The sequence below is a fragment of the Colletes latitarsis genome, chromosome 13 (assembly GCF_051014445.1).
Source record: "Colletes latitarsis isolate SP2378_abdomen chromosome 13, iyColLati1, whole genome shotgun sequence".
Taxonomy (NCBI): Eukaryota; Metazoa; Arthropoda; class Insecta; order Hymenoptera; family Colletidae; genus Colletes; species Colletes latitarsis.
In genome coordinates this window covers 9,289,684-9,309,266 of record NC_135146.1, presented here as the reverse complement: position 1 = coordinate 9,309,266, position 19,583 = coordinate 9,289,684, and the positions used below count along the sequence as shown (strand labels likewise).

At 36.1% G+C, this 19,583-nt stretch overlaps 3 protein-coding genes across 4 annotated transcripts; 2 read left to right on the top strand and 1 right to left on the bottom strand.

The window, feature by feature from the left end:
* Nucleotides 1-1,098: 1,098 nt before the first annotated feature.
* Nucleotides 1,099-5,008, top strand: Rint1 (RAD50 interactor 1). Its single transcript, XM_076780956.1, has 12 exons — nucleotides 1,099-1,352; nucleotides 1,581-1,819; nucleotides 1,888-2,061; nucleotides 2,635-2,772; nucleotides 2,891-3,152; nucleotides 3,235-3,460; nucleotides 3,528-3,693; nucleotides 3,782-3,947; nucleotides 4,022-4,242; nucleotides 4,318-4,483; nucleotides 4,566-4,699; nucleotides 4,768-5,008. Exons 1-12 carry the CDS (start codon nucleotides 1,224-1,226, stop codon nucleotides 4,949-4,951), a joined length of 2,205 nt encoding a protein of 734 aa, XP_076637071.1. The 5' UTR covers nucleotides 1,099-1,223; the 3' UTR covers nucleotides 4,952-5,008.
* Nucleotides 5,009-5,323: 315 nt separating this feature from the next.
* On the bottom strand, nucleotides 5,324-19,485 carry Wdr81 (WD repeat domain 81). Its single transcript, XM_076780951.1, has 24 exons — nucleotides 19,356-19,485; nucleotides 17,819-17,950; nucleotides 17,055-17,292; nucleotides 16,823-16,982; nucleotides 16,480-16,735; nucleotides 16,240-16,402; nucleotides 15,507-15,920; nucleotides 15,226-15,426; nucleotides 15,009-15,154; nucleotides 14,392-14,579; nucleotides 13,744-14,321; nucleotides 13,151-13,572; nucleotides 12,774-13,064; nucleotides 11,199-11,356; nucleotides 10,457-11,128; nucleotides 9,416-9,591; nucleotides 9,068-9,342; nucleotides 8,487-8,616; nucleotides 8,221-8,395; nucleotides 7,368-7,777; nucleotides 6,357-6,650; nucleotides 6,138-6,287; nucleotides 5,963-6,069; nucleotides 5,324-5,740 (listed from the first exon to the last, which is right to left on the bottom strand). Exons 3-24 carry the CDS (start codon nucleotides 17,268-17,270, stop codon nucleotides 5,509-5,511), a joined length of 5,814 nt encoding a protein of 1,937 aa, XP_076637066.1. The 5' UTR covers nucleotides 17,271-17,292; nucleotides 17,819-17,950; nucleotides 19,356-19,485; the 3' UTR covers nucleotides 5,324-5,508.
* On the top strand, nucleotides 17,646-19,362 carry LOC143349603 (uncharacterized). Of its 2 annotated transcripts, XM_076780958.1 has the most exons (4): nucleotides 17,646-17,759; nucleotides 18,077-18,306; nucleotides 18,369-18,536; nucleotides 18,723-19,362. In XM_076780958.1, exons 2-4 carry the CDS (start codon nucleotides 18,106-18,108, stop codon nucleotides 19,116-19,118), a joined length of 765 nt encoding a protein of 254 aa, XP_076637073.1. In that variant the 5' UTR covers nucleotides 17,646-17,759; nucleotides 18,077-18,105; the 3' UTR covers nucleotides 19,119-19,362. The 2 variants fall into 2 exon arrangements, with proteins under 2 accessions (XP_076637073.1, XP_076637074.1); XM_076780959.1 differs by lacking the exon at nucleotides 17,646-17,759 and having other exon boundaries at nucleotides 17,944-18,277; nucleotides 18,352-18,536.
* Nucleotides 19,486-19,583: the final 98 nt, after the last annotated feature.

The following is a 19,583-nucleotide window of genomic DNA, read 5'->3' as shown; positions in this document are numbered from 1 at the left end:
TCTGATTGGTTTAAAAGTAGGTCCGTGCTTCAGTCATTGGCTGCCCTGGTAACAAGAATAATATTGTCGACTGTATAAATTTAACATTGTTATACTAATCATAGATACGTATCAAATGACTGCGAGATATCGATACATCTCTGAATGTTATAATCAGCACTATAATACATTCCATATAATAGGACAATAATACAGTTGGTGATCGATATTGATTGATTTTACTTCAACGACACGTCACGCTTGACTGGTCTTCCACCGATCTATCAGAGACTCGACAAAAATCCTACTTACCGACACAACAATTTTATGGGGGAGGTATAGTATAGCACAGACGAGGTATACAAGTAGATCTTTCACCTAGTGTATTTTTTCGGCCCATTTTTCTGGGGCTCTAGAGCCCCATTACCATTTCCGTGTCACTCGCTACGTTACCAACAGATTTGGAGGAAGTGAGACAGAAAATGAAATTACAGTTAGTATTTTTTAACAAAATGAAAGCTGTACGGTCCATCATTGGACATCAATCGATTAATTTCATTGGAGTAACCAATCGATTAAAATTATTTAAAGATTTCAAGATTATTAAAATACGTAAAGATGTACACACCTACCAGATGCGTTGGCTCTCCTAGTTTGGACGGCCCTGAGCGCGCGGAAGGCGCGCGCCGTGATTGGTCAGTGTTTTTCATTAATAATTCAAAAACGAAGCCCCATCCGACATTTTTGCAAAGGAAATTGTTATTTAGAATTGTCTCAGCTACCCCACATTTCCGGTTCTTACACTCTTTACGGGACACCCTGTATAGTTTTATGGCGATTCGTTATTTGGAGTGCCCTAAAAACGTTCCCTTGCCATGAGATGGCGTGGCTAATGAGAATATGTCATTACGCACACACTACAGCTGCTGCCCATCAATACTAATTCAGTGAATAGTTTCTCAACTGACCGCCATCCATGAGAAGAGGTCGCTAAAATCACCTTCGAATTATCAGGTCGGTATGGCAGTCACATTGGACACAAAAGTCCATAAGATGGAAGATCTACTCGTATACCTCGTCTATGATTATAGTCTATTCACCTAGATTTTTACATAACATCACTAGCGACGGAGGGATGCTTTTCTTTATTGTGTTTTTGTTGAACGAGACGAGTTGACATTTCCATAATTGTCACCATGACTTAGGAGACAGTTAATTTAACGTACACAAAACTAGAATGCAATATGTCAGACACGAAACAAAAAATTATAAAAAAGTTTAACGCCGAATTGGGGTCCGATTTAAAGGGGCTTAAAAAAATATATGAATTTCACCAGTATCTGAATTTACAGAAGAATGAAATCGAAAAATCGGTAAATATTTCTCGAAATTTGGAAGATGTAGAGAGATAGAGCAATGGATGTTAAATATAAAATTTTAGTTTCGGGTATTTAATAGTTTTTGAGATACTAGGTTAGGTTTGGCTATTTTGCAACACTGTTCATACTAAGTTGGAATAGAATAGTATATTGCAAACTAATATTTTACGACCAACAAAAAACTAAATCATTTATCAAGTGTTAAATTAAATAAATTTTCAGTTATCAATGGCATCGTCCGAAGCTCCTTCGAAGGTGAAAGTGGTCATAGAAAGTGTCGAAAAGACCAGCATTGAGTTTGAACGGTTGCAGAAATGCTCAGAGGAGTACAGAAATGATGTGCAAAGAGTAACAAGTAACAATGACAGCAATTTAGATGTACAGAAAACTGTAGAAATGATAAGTTACTTGGACAAGTCATTAGCGTACTTGAATTTCATAAAATACGTTGAAAATATTAGGTAAACCGTTTATTTTTAACACTTACGTGTTTAATATTCATTGAAAGAGTCGAGGGAATATTTTTCAGTGATGAAATTCAAGTAGCATTGGCTGCTGGTGACGACGAATCCACTATTTCATTGTATACAAATCTGACAGATATCAGTTGTCAGTTGCAATTGTCTTCTTGTCAACATCTGGTCAATTATGTAAGGGAAACGCTTCACTTTTGGCACAACCTCGTCAAGGATAAATTATCCAAGTATACCCTTGCTTTACACATTTTACGAAATCAACGTGATACACAATAGTTTCTGCAAAGTGATCGATTCTATTATTTATGAAACATAAAGAAATCTGGCAATGTTAGATGACGATAAAATCAACTTTAGTTAGGAAAACAGGTCATTGTCTGTCAGGTGTTATCAAAACAAGTCTACAATACGAATTGAGGTCAAAATATCAAACAATCTTCATCTTTGAGACAAGTTGGAAGTTGGCGCTTCTAATTTTGACTATCGAAAATAATAATTCAAGACGTAGCTTTGAGTTCATTTTTTAAATGATTTTACGCAAAGATTGTTCAACTTATTTTGGAATCCACTTTTAGAATACTTTCGAAGTTTTCGCTGACAATAAGATTTCTTCTAAATCGATCACTTTTTGTGCTTTTTAAAACTGGAATTAAATTAGCTTACGCATAAGCAATTGTCTTCCATGTGTAGACATTAAAATGTATAACAAATGCGATACAATGTATTTGTGAGTCTCATATTTGTTCAAATACACGCACATAGTAGTCATACAGACAATTACACATGCGTACAATTTTCAGGGAGTACAACAACATACTAAAGGCACTGAAGTGGCCCTTCTGTGGCAATAATCCATCCAATTTGTTAAACACGTATATGCCAGAAACGTTGACTAAATTTAAAATACTTACAGAATATTTATTCCATTTACAATTACCGTATCCTTTCAAACTAACGAATGTTTCTGTGTTTTATCAAAGTTAAGTTACGCATTAAGATTGCAGCTTTAAGAATCTTGGAACGAAAGATGTTTGGTCCTTAGCGAAACATATCTAGGGAAGACTTTGCCAAACCAGTGGTAACATCAGTATTATTAACAGATTTTACGCCTGTGAGTTTGCCAATATCGTTGATGGTGCGACCGCTCAGACAAAGATTTATATATCACTTCACAGGTTCGAAGTTGACCAATCGAAAGGACAAACCGGAATGGTTTTTCACCCAGATATTGACGTGGATCAAAGATCACGTACAATGGGTGCAGAAAAATGTCCAACCAGTCGCTAATTCGATAGGCTTCGATCATGTGGATGCAAAGGTAACACAAAATTTACTGTGCCTTATTTATTTCTGTACCAAAACATTATTAAACATTTCTACAAATTACTTGGTCCATGTAGGTTGAATTCATGCAGGCTTTGGTGCAACTGGCAGTCGAAAAGCTTCATTCGGAGTTGTCTATAGTACAGTACGATGATGCTTTATTTGCTCATTTGGTGGACGAAGCACTGGGCTTTGAAAGAGAGCTGAGGGATACGTTATTTTATCCACCAACACAGCCAGCCACTGTTTTCGTTCTCACTCAAGCTCATATTTTTGTCAAGTGGATCAATATGGAAAAGAAATGTAAAAATATTGTGTACTTCGGTATATTATTGCACAATTGCTACGATAATGCATATTTATATACTAGATGCTACGGAAAAGATGGATGCAATTCTTAGTTCGAACACTGCTTGGGAAAAACTGTCCAACTCTGATGCTGATGATATGAAAGTAACTGAATGCGCAGATGCTTTCTTGACTCTTCTCACAACAATTTCCGACAGATACAAACATTTGCCTCAACCAGGCCACAGGTAAAGCAATGAGATACGTATTGTAATCAAAGATGACTTGTATAGTTGATGCTATTCATATTGTATATATTTTACACTTTTTGACAAGGTTGCAGTTTCTGGAGTTGCAACTAGAATTGATCGATGACTGGAGAATAAGGTTGCTTCAACTATTGCACGAAACTGACGACGATCCTCTAACATCTCTCATGCCATGTATTCTTAATACATTATACTACGTAGCAACTGTCTTGGAAGAATGGGGAGTCACCGTAGTAAGCATATCAAAAGCAAATTTACACACAATTTGTATGATATTCGATTTGATACATTTCTATTTCTCTTGCAGCACTTTTTGCAATTGTACTTCTTCAAAAAGCAATTTGAAGCAGTGGAGTCAGCTACGCTAGAAGGGAGCAACGCTACTGAAAATGTGGGTGAGGTGGAAGGTTCTATGTTCGACGAAGCTGTTGCGCTTTTGCGAAGACTCGAAAAGGAATTGATTAATGAAATCAGCTATTCTGTGGCTCTGGATGTTAAAGCTAGGAGCAGATCGTATCGAACAGATAAGTAAGTATTTATGTATTAGAGTTCTGTGGTAAATGTCACAAGCTGTTGTTTAAAATAAAACGCTTCATTTCGCAGGTGGTTTGCAATGCAGTCGGTGAAAGAAGTTGTTTCTCTGTCAGTCACACCCAGCGGATATTCCATGTTTCAGGAACTGGCGACGCAGCTAAATCTGCTTTACAACGCGCTGGCTTTACCACTGTTTAATCAAGCTTGGAAGAACCTGGCTTTGCAGTTTGATCAAGTCAGATAAATTAAAGCTACTAGCGTAATATAAATTAGTATTACATCAGGAATTTAACGAAGTATTATCATATTTATTACAGTTTCTTCTTGAAGAAGTTGTTCTGGTGAATCATTTCAATGCAGGTGGAGCCGAACAACTAGAATACGACGTCTTCAGAAACCTGTTTCCACTGTTCGGTTTGTACGTCAACAAACCGGAATCCTACTTTCCGCTGTGAGTCTAACGATATCGTTTAACATTGTATACCAAGTGTATCATTTTGTTATTGGAGTTAATTTCAGGATCAAAGAAGCTTGCATTTTGTTGAATATTTTATTGGACTCGGCAATGCTGTTGCTCAAAGCTCTAAACAATAATGACGATATTACGGGGAAAGAAATCCTGGCGGACATCGGGATCTACAAAATGAGTCCTGAACTCGCCTTGAAAGTGCTCGGAACCAGAACAGATATTAATTATGTATAAAGAGGTTTTTTTTAGTGACTTGGAATGTACTTTTGAATAATAATTCTATCCAACAAATTTAAACTTGTTTTCTGTCTTGTAAGATCCATTGGGTGATTCTGATGGTGTTTTTCGTGTAATTTACTAATAACAAATGCGACGTTGATACCACGATAACAATAAACTACTATAATGAGACTAAACGATAGTAGCAGCTATAAAAAGATGGAAATTTATAAGAAAAAAAGGTACTGTATAAAAGACAAGACCGAAGAAACGAATAAGTGATTTTCAACCTTTGTTCTTGTTAGAAATTCAAAGAAACTTTCAACTTCTTCAAATTTATGCACATTTTCAATCCTATGGTTTGCAATAATTATTAATTAACATTGGAAAATAGTTAAAATAATACTCAATAGCATATATTGTATAAATAATTGTTATTAATATCATTTTTCAGTAGAACAAATGGTTAACTGTTAAGTGCCACAGTAGACCATGTAGTATGCAATTATGAATTGCAGAATTACGTAATTCAATTTATTTACATGTTGAAAGAGTTTGTTTAAATGTGCAAATTAGCAAATTAAAGTGATACCACCATTGTCTGCGCCTAATAATAACAGTCGATTTAAAGGCAGAATAGCCATCGTAGTTAGAAGACCTTTAAAGGTATCTGATTTTAACTTTGACGATGAGAATGAAGCTGTTGTTTCTATTGATGTGTAAACTCCCACACGATTTGCTGTTGTACCTATTATTAACTCTTGTTCGTAGGTAGACATGCAATGAACTGGTTCAGTGGATCCCCTGGAAAGTTTTAAACTGTTTTAAAGTTGAAAACTTTACGCTTAATTTCTGAAGTTTTTATAAGCTCTCACTTTCGACGCAAACAAAATCAAGAGAAAAAACCAGATTATGAAAACAAAAGTGGAGGGATAATTTAAAAAAATAATTAGAAAGTTATTTCATTTCAAATCGTTATGAGGGGAACCTAAGTGCAGATTACTTCGATTCAATTAAATATCTTACTTCAAATGGAATTTCAGTTTTCCATCCAGCGCACTCCACACAGCAATGGTCTCATCCAGCGAAGAACTAACAATGGTTGTTTCGTTTATCGCTTCCAATTGCAATATCTTAAAGAACAGCAGTTGTAGGATTTCAAGATTGCCTTAAACATTGCGTTTCTGAATGCAATACTTACTTCGCATTCGTGTCCCTTCCACGATGCAATTATGAGACCTGTACGAGTATCTAAAATTGTTAAAAATCCTGAAGCCTGCCCCAACGCCACCCAGTAACCACTGGGTGCCACTGCAATGCATCTAATCAAACCTGTCGGGTTCACGGATACCTAAAATGTAATTCATATTTCTTAATTTACCAAATATTTAGCTAAGCTGTGCCCAATATGATTCCATACCTTCATTTCGTTGACGTACTGGAATGTTCTGCAATCAATTACTCTAAGTGTAATATCGGTTGTTCCAGCAAGCAGAGTGGTACAGGGCGAAGGGCTTGCGGTTAATGTATTCACAGGCACAGGACGTGAGCTTTCTGGACACCCTAAGAGCGAACCCATGAAAGGATCCCAGCAATGGATCGTTCCATCGCAGGTAACCACATATCTCAAGGATTCTAAGAACGTCAGCGCAAGAATGGATTTCTTGTGTCCGGTGTATGTGTACTGACAAGACGAAACTGTGTTCCCATCGCCCTGTCGACAGAACGCAACGTTTAAAAATTACTTCGTCTTCAATGTATCGTTAGGATATCCCTTCGTTAAGATAGTACAATAGACTCCTGATGTTTTGCTTTGCAAGATGATACGAAACTGAAATTAAGTTCATAGTCTTCTATCGAATCAAGAGAAACAGCGCTATCGTGTTTTATGTATTCGTTTTACGACTTCTTAACGAAGTATTTATGGACAGTTTGTTGTACGTCATGCAGAAAAAATTAAGGACGTCCTTCCACGAGAAGAAGGCACAGCGCACTGTGTGTTTACATTCCCACTCCTGTTGCAATCCGCTGACTCACAGGTATTGGTCGAAAACGGTGATCGGTGACAGCCAATCAGCGCACTGCAGCAAGAGTGGGAATGTAAACACGTTATGACTCTCTCGAGAATATCTTTAAAATCGCTGATGATATTACAAAATGTTTTGGACCAATAGTTCAAGAATTATAACAGTCTAAAGTGAAATAATTAAGTAAATTTTAAGGTATTATAACTCTTGAACTATTAGGTTTAGGGCATAAGTATCGCCTTTCCACGAGAAGGCATAGCGTGTTTACATCCCCACTCCTGTTGCAGTCCGCTGACTTACAGATATTGGTCGAAAACGGTGATCGGTGACAGCCAATCAGCGGACTGCAGCAAGAGTGGGGGCATAAACGCGCTATGCCTTCTCGTGGAAGGACGATATATTACCTGGCTTCTCAAGCTCCATAATTTTACAGTCTTATCTCTTCCGCCGCTTATAAAACTATTCTCGTTATCCAATACGTAGAGACATCTAATACTGTTGGTATGACCATTGAACGTTTGAAGCTTTATTTGCTTTATGTTAAATGCTACGTCTTTATCTGATCTTCCAATTTCATGTTCCCAATATGCTAGCCAATTCCCTCGCAATTGTCTTCCAATGTACGTAGAACTGGTTTCACGATTGTTAACTGTATTTTCTGACGTTGTACAGTCCCCAGCATCATTCTTTTGTACTGCGAATCTATTGCCCACCACCGATATATTTCCAAAATTCGAGACATCCTTGTGAGCTGTTCCGGTACTTTCCATTGCATTATAGTTGTTGTTGTACGGAGTATTATGTTTGCTGGCATCTTTAAACAAAGTCGAAGGAAATAATAAATACATGCAATAAGCATCGCTTACAGGGTGTTTCGTTTTAATCTATATTCAATTAACTATTCAATGATTGAAAAATGATTTGAAATTGTACAATTTTTGAACTTTATTTGAAACACTACATAGTCTGATCATTTTTCTTATCGAAAGAGACTATTCCTCTCGAAAACGAAAAGGTATTTTTAATTATAACTGTAAGGATTCTATTTTTTAAGACTGAGAAACTGAGTTTTACCCTAGTTTACGTTGTCTCCTATTTTTATTACGTTCATAAAAACATTTGCAACGTATTTACTTTTTCCTGCGTTGAACGATACGTAACGATAACTTAAATTTAAATTCCTGAACCTTCTTTTACATATTGACTACTTTATGAGTAATTTACAATTCCAAATTAAAATGATAAAAACCAACGTACCAACATTCGACGAAGTAATTTTAGTCTCCTGTTCATATTTGTGGCATAAATGATGGATATGTTCGTAGTTTTTAAGTATCTGTTCCATCACTTCGTTGTCGATGCATTTGTAGAAGAGCATGTATGCTTTGTGAGCGAACTCGGTTGTGAATACGGCTCTGAGTTCGTCAAGTGCCTGAAAACAGATCAAACTTTCGTTTCTAAACACTGTCGATCGAATCTAGTAAATAATAACATAAATTTTCTCGATATCCATTTTCGTTTACTTTATCCTTTTGAGGGTCCACTGTATCCAAATTTTCTACCACAGGTGGAGAGTAGGAATCAGCAACGTCTACGTTGAAATTCGGTTGAAGTCCTTGGACATCTCTATTATCTTCGTTTGAAGACTTTGTCCTGCTCAAATACAAACTTACAATTTCTAATCGTATTTTACAGGGTGTTCAGCCACCCCTGGGGAAAATTTTAATGGGGTATTCTAGAGGCCAAAATAAAACGAAAATCAAGAATACCAATTTGTTAATTAAAGCTTCATTAAAAAGTTATTAACGTTTAAAGTTTCACCCGTACTGAATTTTTTCTAGAAAATGCGCAGGATTTCGGGGGTATATCTATTCACCAAAAATGATTGTAATTGACCCCCACAGCTAACAACATTTTTTTTAGAACGATTTGAAATTTTTGAATTTAATTGTTAATAACTTTTTAACGAAGCCTCCATCAACAAATTGGTATTCTTGATTTTCATCTTATTTTGGCCTCTAGAATCCCCTATTAAAATTTTTCCCAGGGGTGACCGAACACCCTGTATATTTCTATAATAACGTTACAAACTTTTCAAAATTACCTCGCAAAGTGTTCCCCAATTTTTTGATTAATTTCACACTTCAAATTACCAACAGTCTGACTAAACGATTTATCGAACGTCAAGAAAAATCTTTGGATTGGTACGGCTAAATGATTCTTCACGATAACATTCCCTAATCGTAAACTGAACACGAACATAGTCTCTAAACATTTTTCTGCTAACACAGAACGTGCTACGATTCCGTTAGGAAAAGTAAACCTCGTTGACGATAGTATTCGAACCGTAGGATGCAGTATTGCTTTGACGATCAGTTCCTATTGTTAGAAATTAGCTCTTTTACTATAAACGTACAGTTTTCAGCGTTAGGAAGCCATCGAACGATCTTACGTGAAACACATCCATCAATGTTGCATCGTTCAGGTATGTCGTAATGTAATTCAAGAGAGTCAAGCACGAAATGAGTCCACCCTCTAAATTCTGTGTCAATTTTCTCTTGCAAAGAGCTAATAGTTCGACCATGTGTGCAAAATACTGCAATATTATAATCTGTTCTCCATATAGACCTGTGGAATTGTTCAATTTTACTGGATTAATTATCAATTATACCGTTTAATATAAAAGGATATACCCAAATAAGGTCAAACGCGCCCTTGAACTAAATTTGACATGATGATCCATCGATAGAGCACCAGAATCAAATATTCTGTTTCAAGTTTCAACTCTCTATTTTGTTTGAAAGGGTAGTTATAGGGAAAATTCAGATTATCGAATTTGTGCCTGTTTTCAGTATTTAATCGACTACAAAAATTACGTAAAAAATCTGGTGCATTGTGGATATCGAGATACGTGTTCCAGAATTTTTTTCGATTTTTCAATTCCAAATTTTGGGCGTGAAAAATTAAAAACGCAAAAAAATACCGATTTCGTACTGAAGCTTTCGAGACGTTAGATTTATATAATTATTGTAAATGCTTATTGTCATTGTTTATGTCCCTGAATTTTTTCAAATTTTTTGGCAGGGTGCATCATAGTAGTAAAAATCAAAAACAGATTTTTACTTTGAACACAAACTTATACTTTGAATACAAAATCGGTATTTTTCTGCGTTTTTAATTTTTCACGCCCAAAACTTGGAATTGAAAAATCAAAGAAAATTACAATCACAGTGTACCAGATTTTTTACGTAATTTTCATACTCGATTAAATACAGAAAACAGGCACAAATTCGATAATCCAAATTTTCCCTATAACTATCCTTTCGAACAAGATATAGAGTTGAAACTTGAAATAGAACTCTATCGATGGATCTATCATGTCAAATTTGGTTCAAGGGCACATTTGACTGACCCCCTTATTCGGCTGTACCCTTCAAGGCTTTCACGGTCTGAGTTTATACCGTTTAATTACTTTTCTTTGAATAAATAATACCTGCAATGGCTGCGAGGCATTCCAGAACTTTTACAGCATTACGGTCTCCGACTAAAACCTTTTTGTTCCAGGTAATGCCTTGCATGGATGTCGAAACATCATCGATTATTGTTAAGTTTTCTTTTCCAGTGTAACATAGCGCAAGCATTCGCAATAAATTCCTGGATAGATATCGAGCCGTAAGAACTGGTCCGAGTCGATGAGACAACCAAGTAACAGATCCTGCGCTCATCTCAGAAGTCGTGCACTCGTTCGATCCAAATTTCTGATAAATATGATCCGTGTGGTCTTGATGGATCACAGTATCAGATTTACTATCATCTGCCTGCAATACGCTGGAATTCTGTTCCTCGACATTGGAGATTTTCTCAAATATGTTTCCAAAATCATTAATTCCAGCATAAGTATCGTTGTACAAGAATTCTTCGTTAGAAGTTTTGCTTCCTACGTTGCAATCAATGTTACTGAATTCTGTTGTCAATTTGTTTGGAGAGTTCGATGTCTTTGGTATGGGAATCATTGGAGACTTAACCGATCTCAATGGAGAGCTTCCTTCTTCATTTACATCATCGTTGAGAGTCAAATTCAAATCTATGTGCAAGTCAATGTCGTACAAAGTACCTGAGTTCAAGGGAATCCAAGAACTGTCCTCCGCCTCCATTGTGAACACTTCTGAAATAGGTTTTTCGATTAAAAATCATTCGATATTATGGATGTGTGAGATTGTCTTCTTGGAGATTACCTTCGACATCGTTGTCATTCGAATTCACATTGTGTGCATAGTCGCTGGCTACAGGTCCTGGCGACAAGGAAATCTGCTCTGAGTCTGCGGAGGAATCTTCATCCAACGGTGACAGGATTCCTTCACCTTCATTGCAAATTTCATTCAAATCACAGCTCCTTTAAAATACAGTAAAATAATTCAGACAATTGTTCGTAAAAGCAATATTAAGATGCATAACTAAACTGTATCTAAATTTTCCAGTGTTTCGAAGAGGAAGGCAAGACAATTAGTCATATGAGTAGATAACTGGCTCTAATAAAAATTTTGTTATATATATATTCATTTTTATAAAATATACCTCAATGATATTACATAACCGTATTATAATTATGCAATGATAAAGTTCATTCTTTGTCGTACACTAGATTCATTTATGTTCCTTATGCTTAGTTTAGATGTGTCTCAGTTACACTCACAGGGGGGCAACTGAGACACTCCGATTTTGATGAAACTTTGCATAAATATTTATTAGACCTATCTAAGAAGCCTGGTGTAATTCGTTCGTGTCTGTTTTGCACTTTGAGGGAGATATCAACCCTTTTATCCCAATCGCCCTTTCTATGTATGTGCTTATAAGTCGTAAACAACAAAAGATATAAAAAAATAGTTGAAATAGAAGTTATACCATCAAATCAACACCTATACATCGCTTATTCTAACATTAATTGTTATTGTAATATAATATTACATACAGGATGTTCGGCCAACCCTAGACAAAATTTTCTAGAGGCCAAAATAAGACGAAAATCAAGAATATCAATTTCTTAACTGAGGCTTCATTGAAAAGTTATTAAAAAATTAAATTAAGAAATTTCAAATCATTCTGAAAAAATTATTTTTGGTTGCGGGACCCAATTACAATCATTTTCGATGAATACACATACCCCTGGAAATAAAAAAAAATTTTAAAAGTGACTTTGTCACCAACGAAACGTACTTTGAAAGAGCTCTGGGACGACTGAAACCGATGCCATAAACGGCTAAGAGATAAGTCTGCATGTTTATAGTATAAACATAGTCAGCTAGAGTCATTCATAGCGTAGCGCGGAAGAAACTTATGGGACACCCTAATACTTTAACAAGTTTCCATTTACCTGGTCTACTCCACCATAAATAGACGCCTTTATCGATTAGAAAAAGCGATAGTTTTTCGAAAAATAAGGGAAGGGGGAATTCAATTTTGCAAAAAGAAAGAATGATTTTTTCAACAAAATTTACACGCAGCTTTATAGACCTCAAGAAACAGTATAACTTCTATTTCAACTATTTTTTGATATCTTCTGTTGTTTACAACTTATAAGCAAGTGCATAGAAAGGGCAGTTGGGATAAAAGGGTTGATATCTCTCTCAAAGTGCAAAACAGGCACGAACGAATTACACCTGTCTTCTCAGATAGGTCTAATAAATGTTTATGCAAAGTTTCATCAAAATCGGAGTGTCTCAGTTCGAGATGTTCCCTTGTCAGTACAGTATTCTACTCAAACCTGCAGTATCACACAATTCATCCACCCAATTTAACAAACGTTTCCTTACTTAAGATTGCGAGTCTTGTGGGAGTAAGTAGAACATCCTTCATAGTCTCTGTATCCCCCGACAGCTTCTACAAGAGGCGCAATGAAATTGTCCAGAAACCTTCGAAGACCCAATCTCACTGTAAGCTTTAGCAGGAAGTTCCTGTGGTACAAACGAGTGGTTCTAAATTTTGCAACCAGCCCCGAAGAGAGCGTGTCAGCGTAAAACGAATTGTCCATGAAGGAACCATTCTCGTACAGCTTCATAATGGGCGAAAGAAATATTTCTGCAGTGTCTTTGGGACCCAATGCTCTGAAAGAATGAATTATACTCAGCGGAATATTGAGAACTTAATTAGATTACTATAAAGCTTGCACAATTTGTGAATTGCAACTCACTTTGCGATGGGATCAAACAAGTACCAAGCAGCTAAGACTGCGCTATAGCGTTCTTCCATTATTTGCTGTATGTATGGAACTATCAATTCTAAGCTGGCTTCTCTTGCAACTCCAGCATGGGACAGTAAACGCTCCAATTCCCTAGCAATTGCTTTTACTTTACATTCGCTGATTTTGCAAAGGAATCTTGTTTTCGTTTTCAGCGCAATATCTGTGTCCTCTTCGGACTTTATTATGAAATTTAACTCGCGTGCTATGCTGTTGTATTCTTGCAACATTTCTACGATGTTGAACAGATACTTGTAATACTTGGAGAATGGAAATAGATTCCCGGAGAGCATTGGTTGCAGAAACTGGTGGGCAGATGGTGGCGGTAGACCCATATGTGTAATTGTTGGATAACGAAATGGTGTATCGGTTACCTAAAATATTGTACAATGATTAGATGTGTTGAATAGCGATCGACGACCCAGAAGTAATCCCTAGACATTTCAAAAAATTGATCAGAAAGAGAAATTTGTAATTCAAAGTCTCATCTTACAGATAGAACAATTTTTAAACAATTACAAATTCTCATTTGAAGCGATACTTACTTCAATATTGTCGATGTTGTAACTTTTCGGAATGATATCGACCTGCAGCAACAGAGCAACTGCATTTCTCACACATTTAGGCAAACTATCGGCAGACATTTTCAAAATATTCAAACAAGTACTGAGTCTTTTGGTGAACGATACTTTCTCCATGTTCCAAGTCGCTCGAAATTTGCTTGAAAGAAATATTTCCACGATCAGACAACCAAGTATTTGCTGTTCTTTTATACGGCCGCTGGCCACGATCTGTTTGTAATTTGTGGATGACTCGTGGAGTTCGATTTCTGGCTTGTAAACCTGCGAGCTGACTTTATTTACAAACGTGTGCATAGTTTCCACTTGCATAATTGCTGTGGCTGGATTATAATCTTTCGGGAGTGTAATCGTCTGATTTATGGACTTATCTTGCTTGACATCTTCCGTAGAAAGTAAAGATCCTCTGGAACGACTTAACAGACGACTTAAAACTAGAGGCGATGATCTGGATGCATTTAAAATTGAAACTGGTAACTCTTCTTCTTCGAATCCAGAACTGTGGCCTTCGTCGTCGCTGGCTCTATTTCCAGATTGATCGTTTCCTGTTACAAACAGCGTGATTAGAGATTGGAAATAGATCTCATTGGATCATTAAAAAGTTCATAAACGTACTGTATTTACTGACTACGAAGGATGAGCGCAACCATGGTGGAATCTTGCACCAATAAAGCGATGGAACTATTTTCTGAGGATGCGGTTGCGTGAAGAGTTGAACAACACCTGAATTTGTTAAGCTTGTATGGTTGTCAACAAGGTGCAAGCAAACGTTCTTTGACTTCACCGCTGCTGATCCGGACAATCTATGAAATAAGAACAATATTAATCAATATCGTTTAATAATAGTGCGAGAGAAATAATATTGGATTTTACAAGTAATCTTCTGCATTTCTAAATGTTATAATTTAGACCAGAATTTGTTCTCGTAAACAATAAACACTATAGAATTAAAATCGCACATTGTTTTACTTAAAATAAATACGTTTTCTTTCCATTGTTCTCTAATGTTTATCGCTTATGTGTGCGAGTAAAATCAGATTGTGAAAATGAAAATGAAGCAAGCAAAGAAGCAAATCAGTGCAAAGAAAACACAATATTTGAACATCGACCCTTGATTTAAATTCTTGAACTTTCTTTTACACGACGAGTACACCTCACAATCTGGTTTTGCTTCTGTAGAGTATGACATTCAGAAATCTGAAAGAATAATTGTACCCTTGAATAATATATACTTGTAACCAAAAGTCAAATCTATCCAATGATGCAATCTTTCGGATACGTAAAAGCTTTCTAAAGCCTCTCTATGCTTTTCGATAAAGTCCTCTGGAGATGTTGCCCAGGCAGGAATCTCCAAATCAGGCAAATCCTCGTGAATAGACTGTGTAAATAATAAATCGTAAGAACTTTTATATTCAATGCATACAGTATTTTAATTTATTTCTGTCTCGCCTTAAAAACACTAGGATCCGTAAAGAATTGTGGCACACATTCGTCTGGACTCCAGTCGTGTAGTCTCTGAATAGATGCTGGGTATTCTCCGGGGACCCACTGAGGTCGTACGTGTTTGCAAAGAACAGATTTATTGTAACGCCTCGATAGATATACGTAGTACGTAATTTCAGACAATACATCGGAAACATGGTGTCCGACCTAAAAATATTGATACATTAATCTAAATTATACGATTATTATGTTTCTAAAGACATTTATGAATATTTTCCAATACGTACTTCCACAGATTGCGAATCGAAAGTTAAATCTAGCTGTCTGTCACCCTTATTCAATCGAAACTTGGATTTCGTTAAATCCCTCCAATTACCACCGCATCGTGATGTGAAATCTGTGACCCAAGGCATTACGTGATGACAACTTGGATCTCCATACCTTCTTCCAGCCATATTATTCAATGCAGTCAAATAATCATAATTACTGATACAGTTGTACACCCACATTTCACACAATTTTTCAATGTTTTCGTTCTTCCCGAATTCGTGTGTTCCTTGCAATGTGGTGCTCAATGAAATCATGTCGGCAACTTTTTTATATCCACCAGAATTCTTCCCTCTGGGTTCTTGACCAACGAAAACTTTGCCAAGATCATTTTCAGGTTTTATATACAAATTGTCAGTCAGTTTTGGCAGAACCTATTAAAGAAACATATTAAAATTTCAATGGAAAACTTAATCAACGAAAGGGTATAACTGAATAAGGGGGTCAAATGTGCCCTTGAACCAAATTTGACTTACGATGGATCCATCGGTAGAGAATCAAAATCAAACATTCTGTGCCAAGTTTCAACCCTCTATCTTGTTCGGAAGGGTATTTTCCCTTTTCCCTAAACTTGGCACAGAATGTTTGATTCTGATGCTCTATTGATGGATCCATCCTATATCAAATTAGTTTCGAGGGCACATTTGACCCCCTTATTCAGCTACCCTTTATTTATAGTAAAGTATTATAAACCTGAATGGTGAAATTGTCCATCAATAGTATATCGCTGAGAGTGACTTCGCCCAAAACTAAGCCACGATCATGCAAGTCTCTGCACAGTTGTAATAATTGATATATCAGAAACAACGCCTTTCCGTGACTCATATTCAATGCAGCTGGACTGTACATTACACACCTTTAATAATAGAAAAATCTCGTTGAATGAATATCAGTATCAGTAATCAGAATTTAATAAAAACTTGTACAACTTACTCGCGAAGAGAATATTCTGCAGTCTGTTCATACAATGTTACAAAAGCAGAGGTCGTTTCGACAGCAAAAAATATTGGAAGGAGATTGCAATGCACTTCAATCGAAACGCCAGGTAGTATGGATACAACAGACCCATTTTTAACTTGCGCTAATGTACAACCGTACATTTTCTGTAATACCTCTTGCATGATTGACGTAGCACTTACATTGGCAGTTATGTTGCATTGATCTTTATGATCTATGCAATTCCACGGATCTATTATTCGCACATACATTCTATTTATATTTACTTTTATGATAAAGTAATAAATTATATGACACATACTTATTTGGAAATACATACTGTAATATTTTTTGTAACAGTCCTTCCACAGGTTCCGATTATTTGTTTCCATAACATAATGTAATAATTGTGAAAATGTTAAGTCTGCTTGAGTATTTCCATTGGTCGTATGCCTTCCTCTAGGAAGTGGAACAGCGTTTTTGTGCTGTTTCTCGTAAACCTAAAAATCACATTTTTACTTATATTCACATACTTATTTTATTACAATATCGTATAATAATTTTGAACATACTTTGACATACACTCTTATCCAGCTTGGTCCCAACTCTTCAAGCAAAGGTTGTGCTGCGATTTCATCTTCTGTCAATCGTTCATGATTAATAAATAAAATTGGACCTAACGTAAGTAAACTGGTCATCCAGTTTTTGTGAACAGTCAAACAGATCCTGCCATCTGTTGCTTTCATGTATTTTGCTGGGACCAGCAACTCTTTTTTTATTACATCCATTTTCTACCCCATCAGTTTATACCTGTAATGAAATATTTTATTACGTTTAATCTAATTCTATATAAACAAAGAAATAAAAAAAGAAAATTTGTTTTTATGACTTTGATTAATTTCATTCCATGAACTAAATATCCGCTCAAAAACATCGTCTTTAATCTAAGCAGCGCTCTCGAGTAGATTGTTTCACGATCATGTTTACAATTGCTTGAAACGATTCTAGCCATGCATGCAAAGATGCAAGCGTGGACTACACACAATTGGTACATCGCGGATGGGTTAATTTTGCCTGACCAATCAAGAGCCTCGAGCTTCTCGTGCGTTCGTATTGATAGGAAGAGGATCGTTTCGATCAACTGTACTCTCCCATAGTTGCTCTCGGACAGTTGTCCAACCTGCTCTCGATAGCAACTTAAAAGTCAACTTTCGAGTGAATACGCGTGTGACAGTTGCTCTCGAGAGAACAACTGAATTTCGAATAATCTTGGAATCGTAAATAACCGAAGCGAATAGAAATTACGAAATAACAAACAAATAGCAAAAAAACATACCTTCTGAAAATATTCGGCCGATCGCCACTGCTTTGGAACCTTAATTAGCCATATAGTCTCTAACCACCCACCACTTCCCCCACCCTTCCGTCGCATGCTTCCCGCCAAATTCAAATGTCCAATCTTCAATTTCTGAAATATAATTTTCTTTTACTAATTTCTAAAACACAAATAAAAGAAACTCTAACTGATGTATATAATTATTCTGTTTCTAATATAAGTCTATTTGCATCTAATTAATTTTCAAATTGTTGAAAGCGGTAACGAATAATTTTATAAACTGTGAAATGGCAAAGTACACATGGTCGCGTGAAAAGACATTTCAGCTGATTCATCTGTATGAGAAGAATGCGCTGCTCTGGGATAAAAATTGCAAAGAGGGGTGCAGGAAGCGAGAGAAGAAGATTAAAATAATTTCTGATATTGCAAACAGGTTCAACACAACAACGGAAGAGATAAGTAGGAAACTGCACAATTTGAGGAATCAAGTGAGCCTAATAACAAGTACGAGGAGTATGTTTATAGTTTTATAGTGGTAATTTTGTTCCAGGTATCGCAAGAATTGAATAGAATAAAGAAGAAGAACAGCGAGAGTGGTACAGACGAGATACACACCAGCAATTGGCCTTACTTCTCGTCCTTGAAATTTTTAATTCCAGGATTAACCAAACGATCACCTATCGAATATATGCCTACGTCGAATATCATAAGTCATAATGTAATTTGGAAATTGTATATCACATGTTGATAAGGGGTTTGAGTTAATAATGGATTAATTTAACGTATGCTTTAATGTATAATTGATTAATTTAAGATACCAATACCTTTGATAATATTCGATTTGATATAATTTCCTGACTGATATACACAAGTATCAATTTAATGGTTCCTACTAATTTTCAAGGGATTACAAGATCAAATATCAGGAGAAAACGAGTCCAATCAATGTTCATCTCATGAGCAGGAAGAAAGCAAAGAGAAAATGATAGAAATATCAGAGCAGAAGAAAGGAAAGAAGCGGACGAAATCGATGGACGAGGAGAATTATAAGGATGCTGTACAAATTTTGTCCAAAGAACCGGACGATTACGACACCTTCGGCGAGTATGTAGCTATGGAATTGAGAAGTTTACGGTCAAATGAAAACAAAAGGCGGCTAAAAGCTGAAATTCGAAGGGCGATATGTCGTATAGCAGACATAGACGACGCCTCGATCTACACCTCCGGCGCATCGTCCAATTCATCACCGGTTACGTATCCATTGCCATCGCCATCAACGGCTACGTATTATATACCATAAACGACATCGTACTTTAATTAAATGATTGAATTAACTAAATTTGTCAATATTAAGTATTACCTTTCACGCGAATATTACGAAAACAGGAAAAGTTTTATTAGTAAATCTTCTACTATGATACAACGTAGGAGTATACCAACAGCTTAGAGATATTAAATGTAAATGTTTACATCCAGTGTATCTCTAAACTGTATCTAATTTTAATGTCATTAAGTTGTTGAACTTTGAAATACTAACCTAAAAAATTGCTACAACACTTTTGATAACCTCAGATTGTAAATATTCACTAATTTAGACGGAAACGACTAAATGTACGGGTAATAATTCGATACTGTTTCCTATTACTACAATTTTTGTCGATTTTATCACTGTTCTAATCTTACCCAGTATAATACTGTAATGTTCGCTTAAATGTGCACAGTGCACGTGTTATCCCCTCCATTTCTCACATTGACCCATGACATT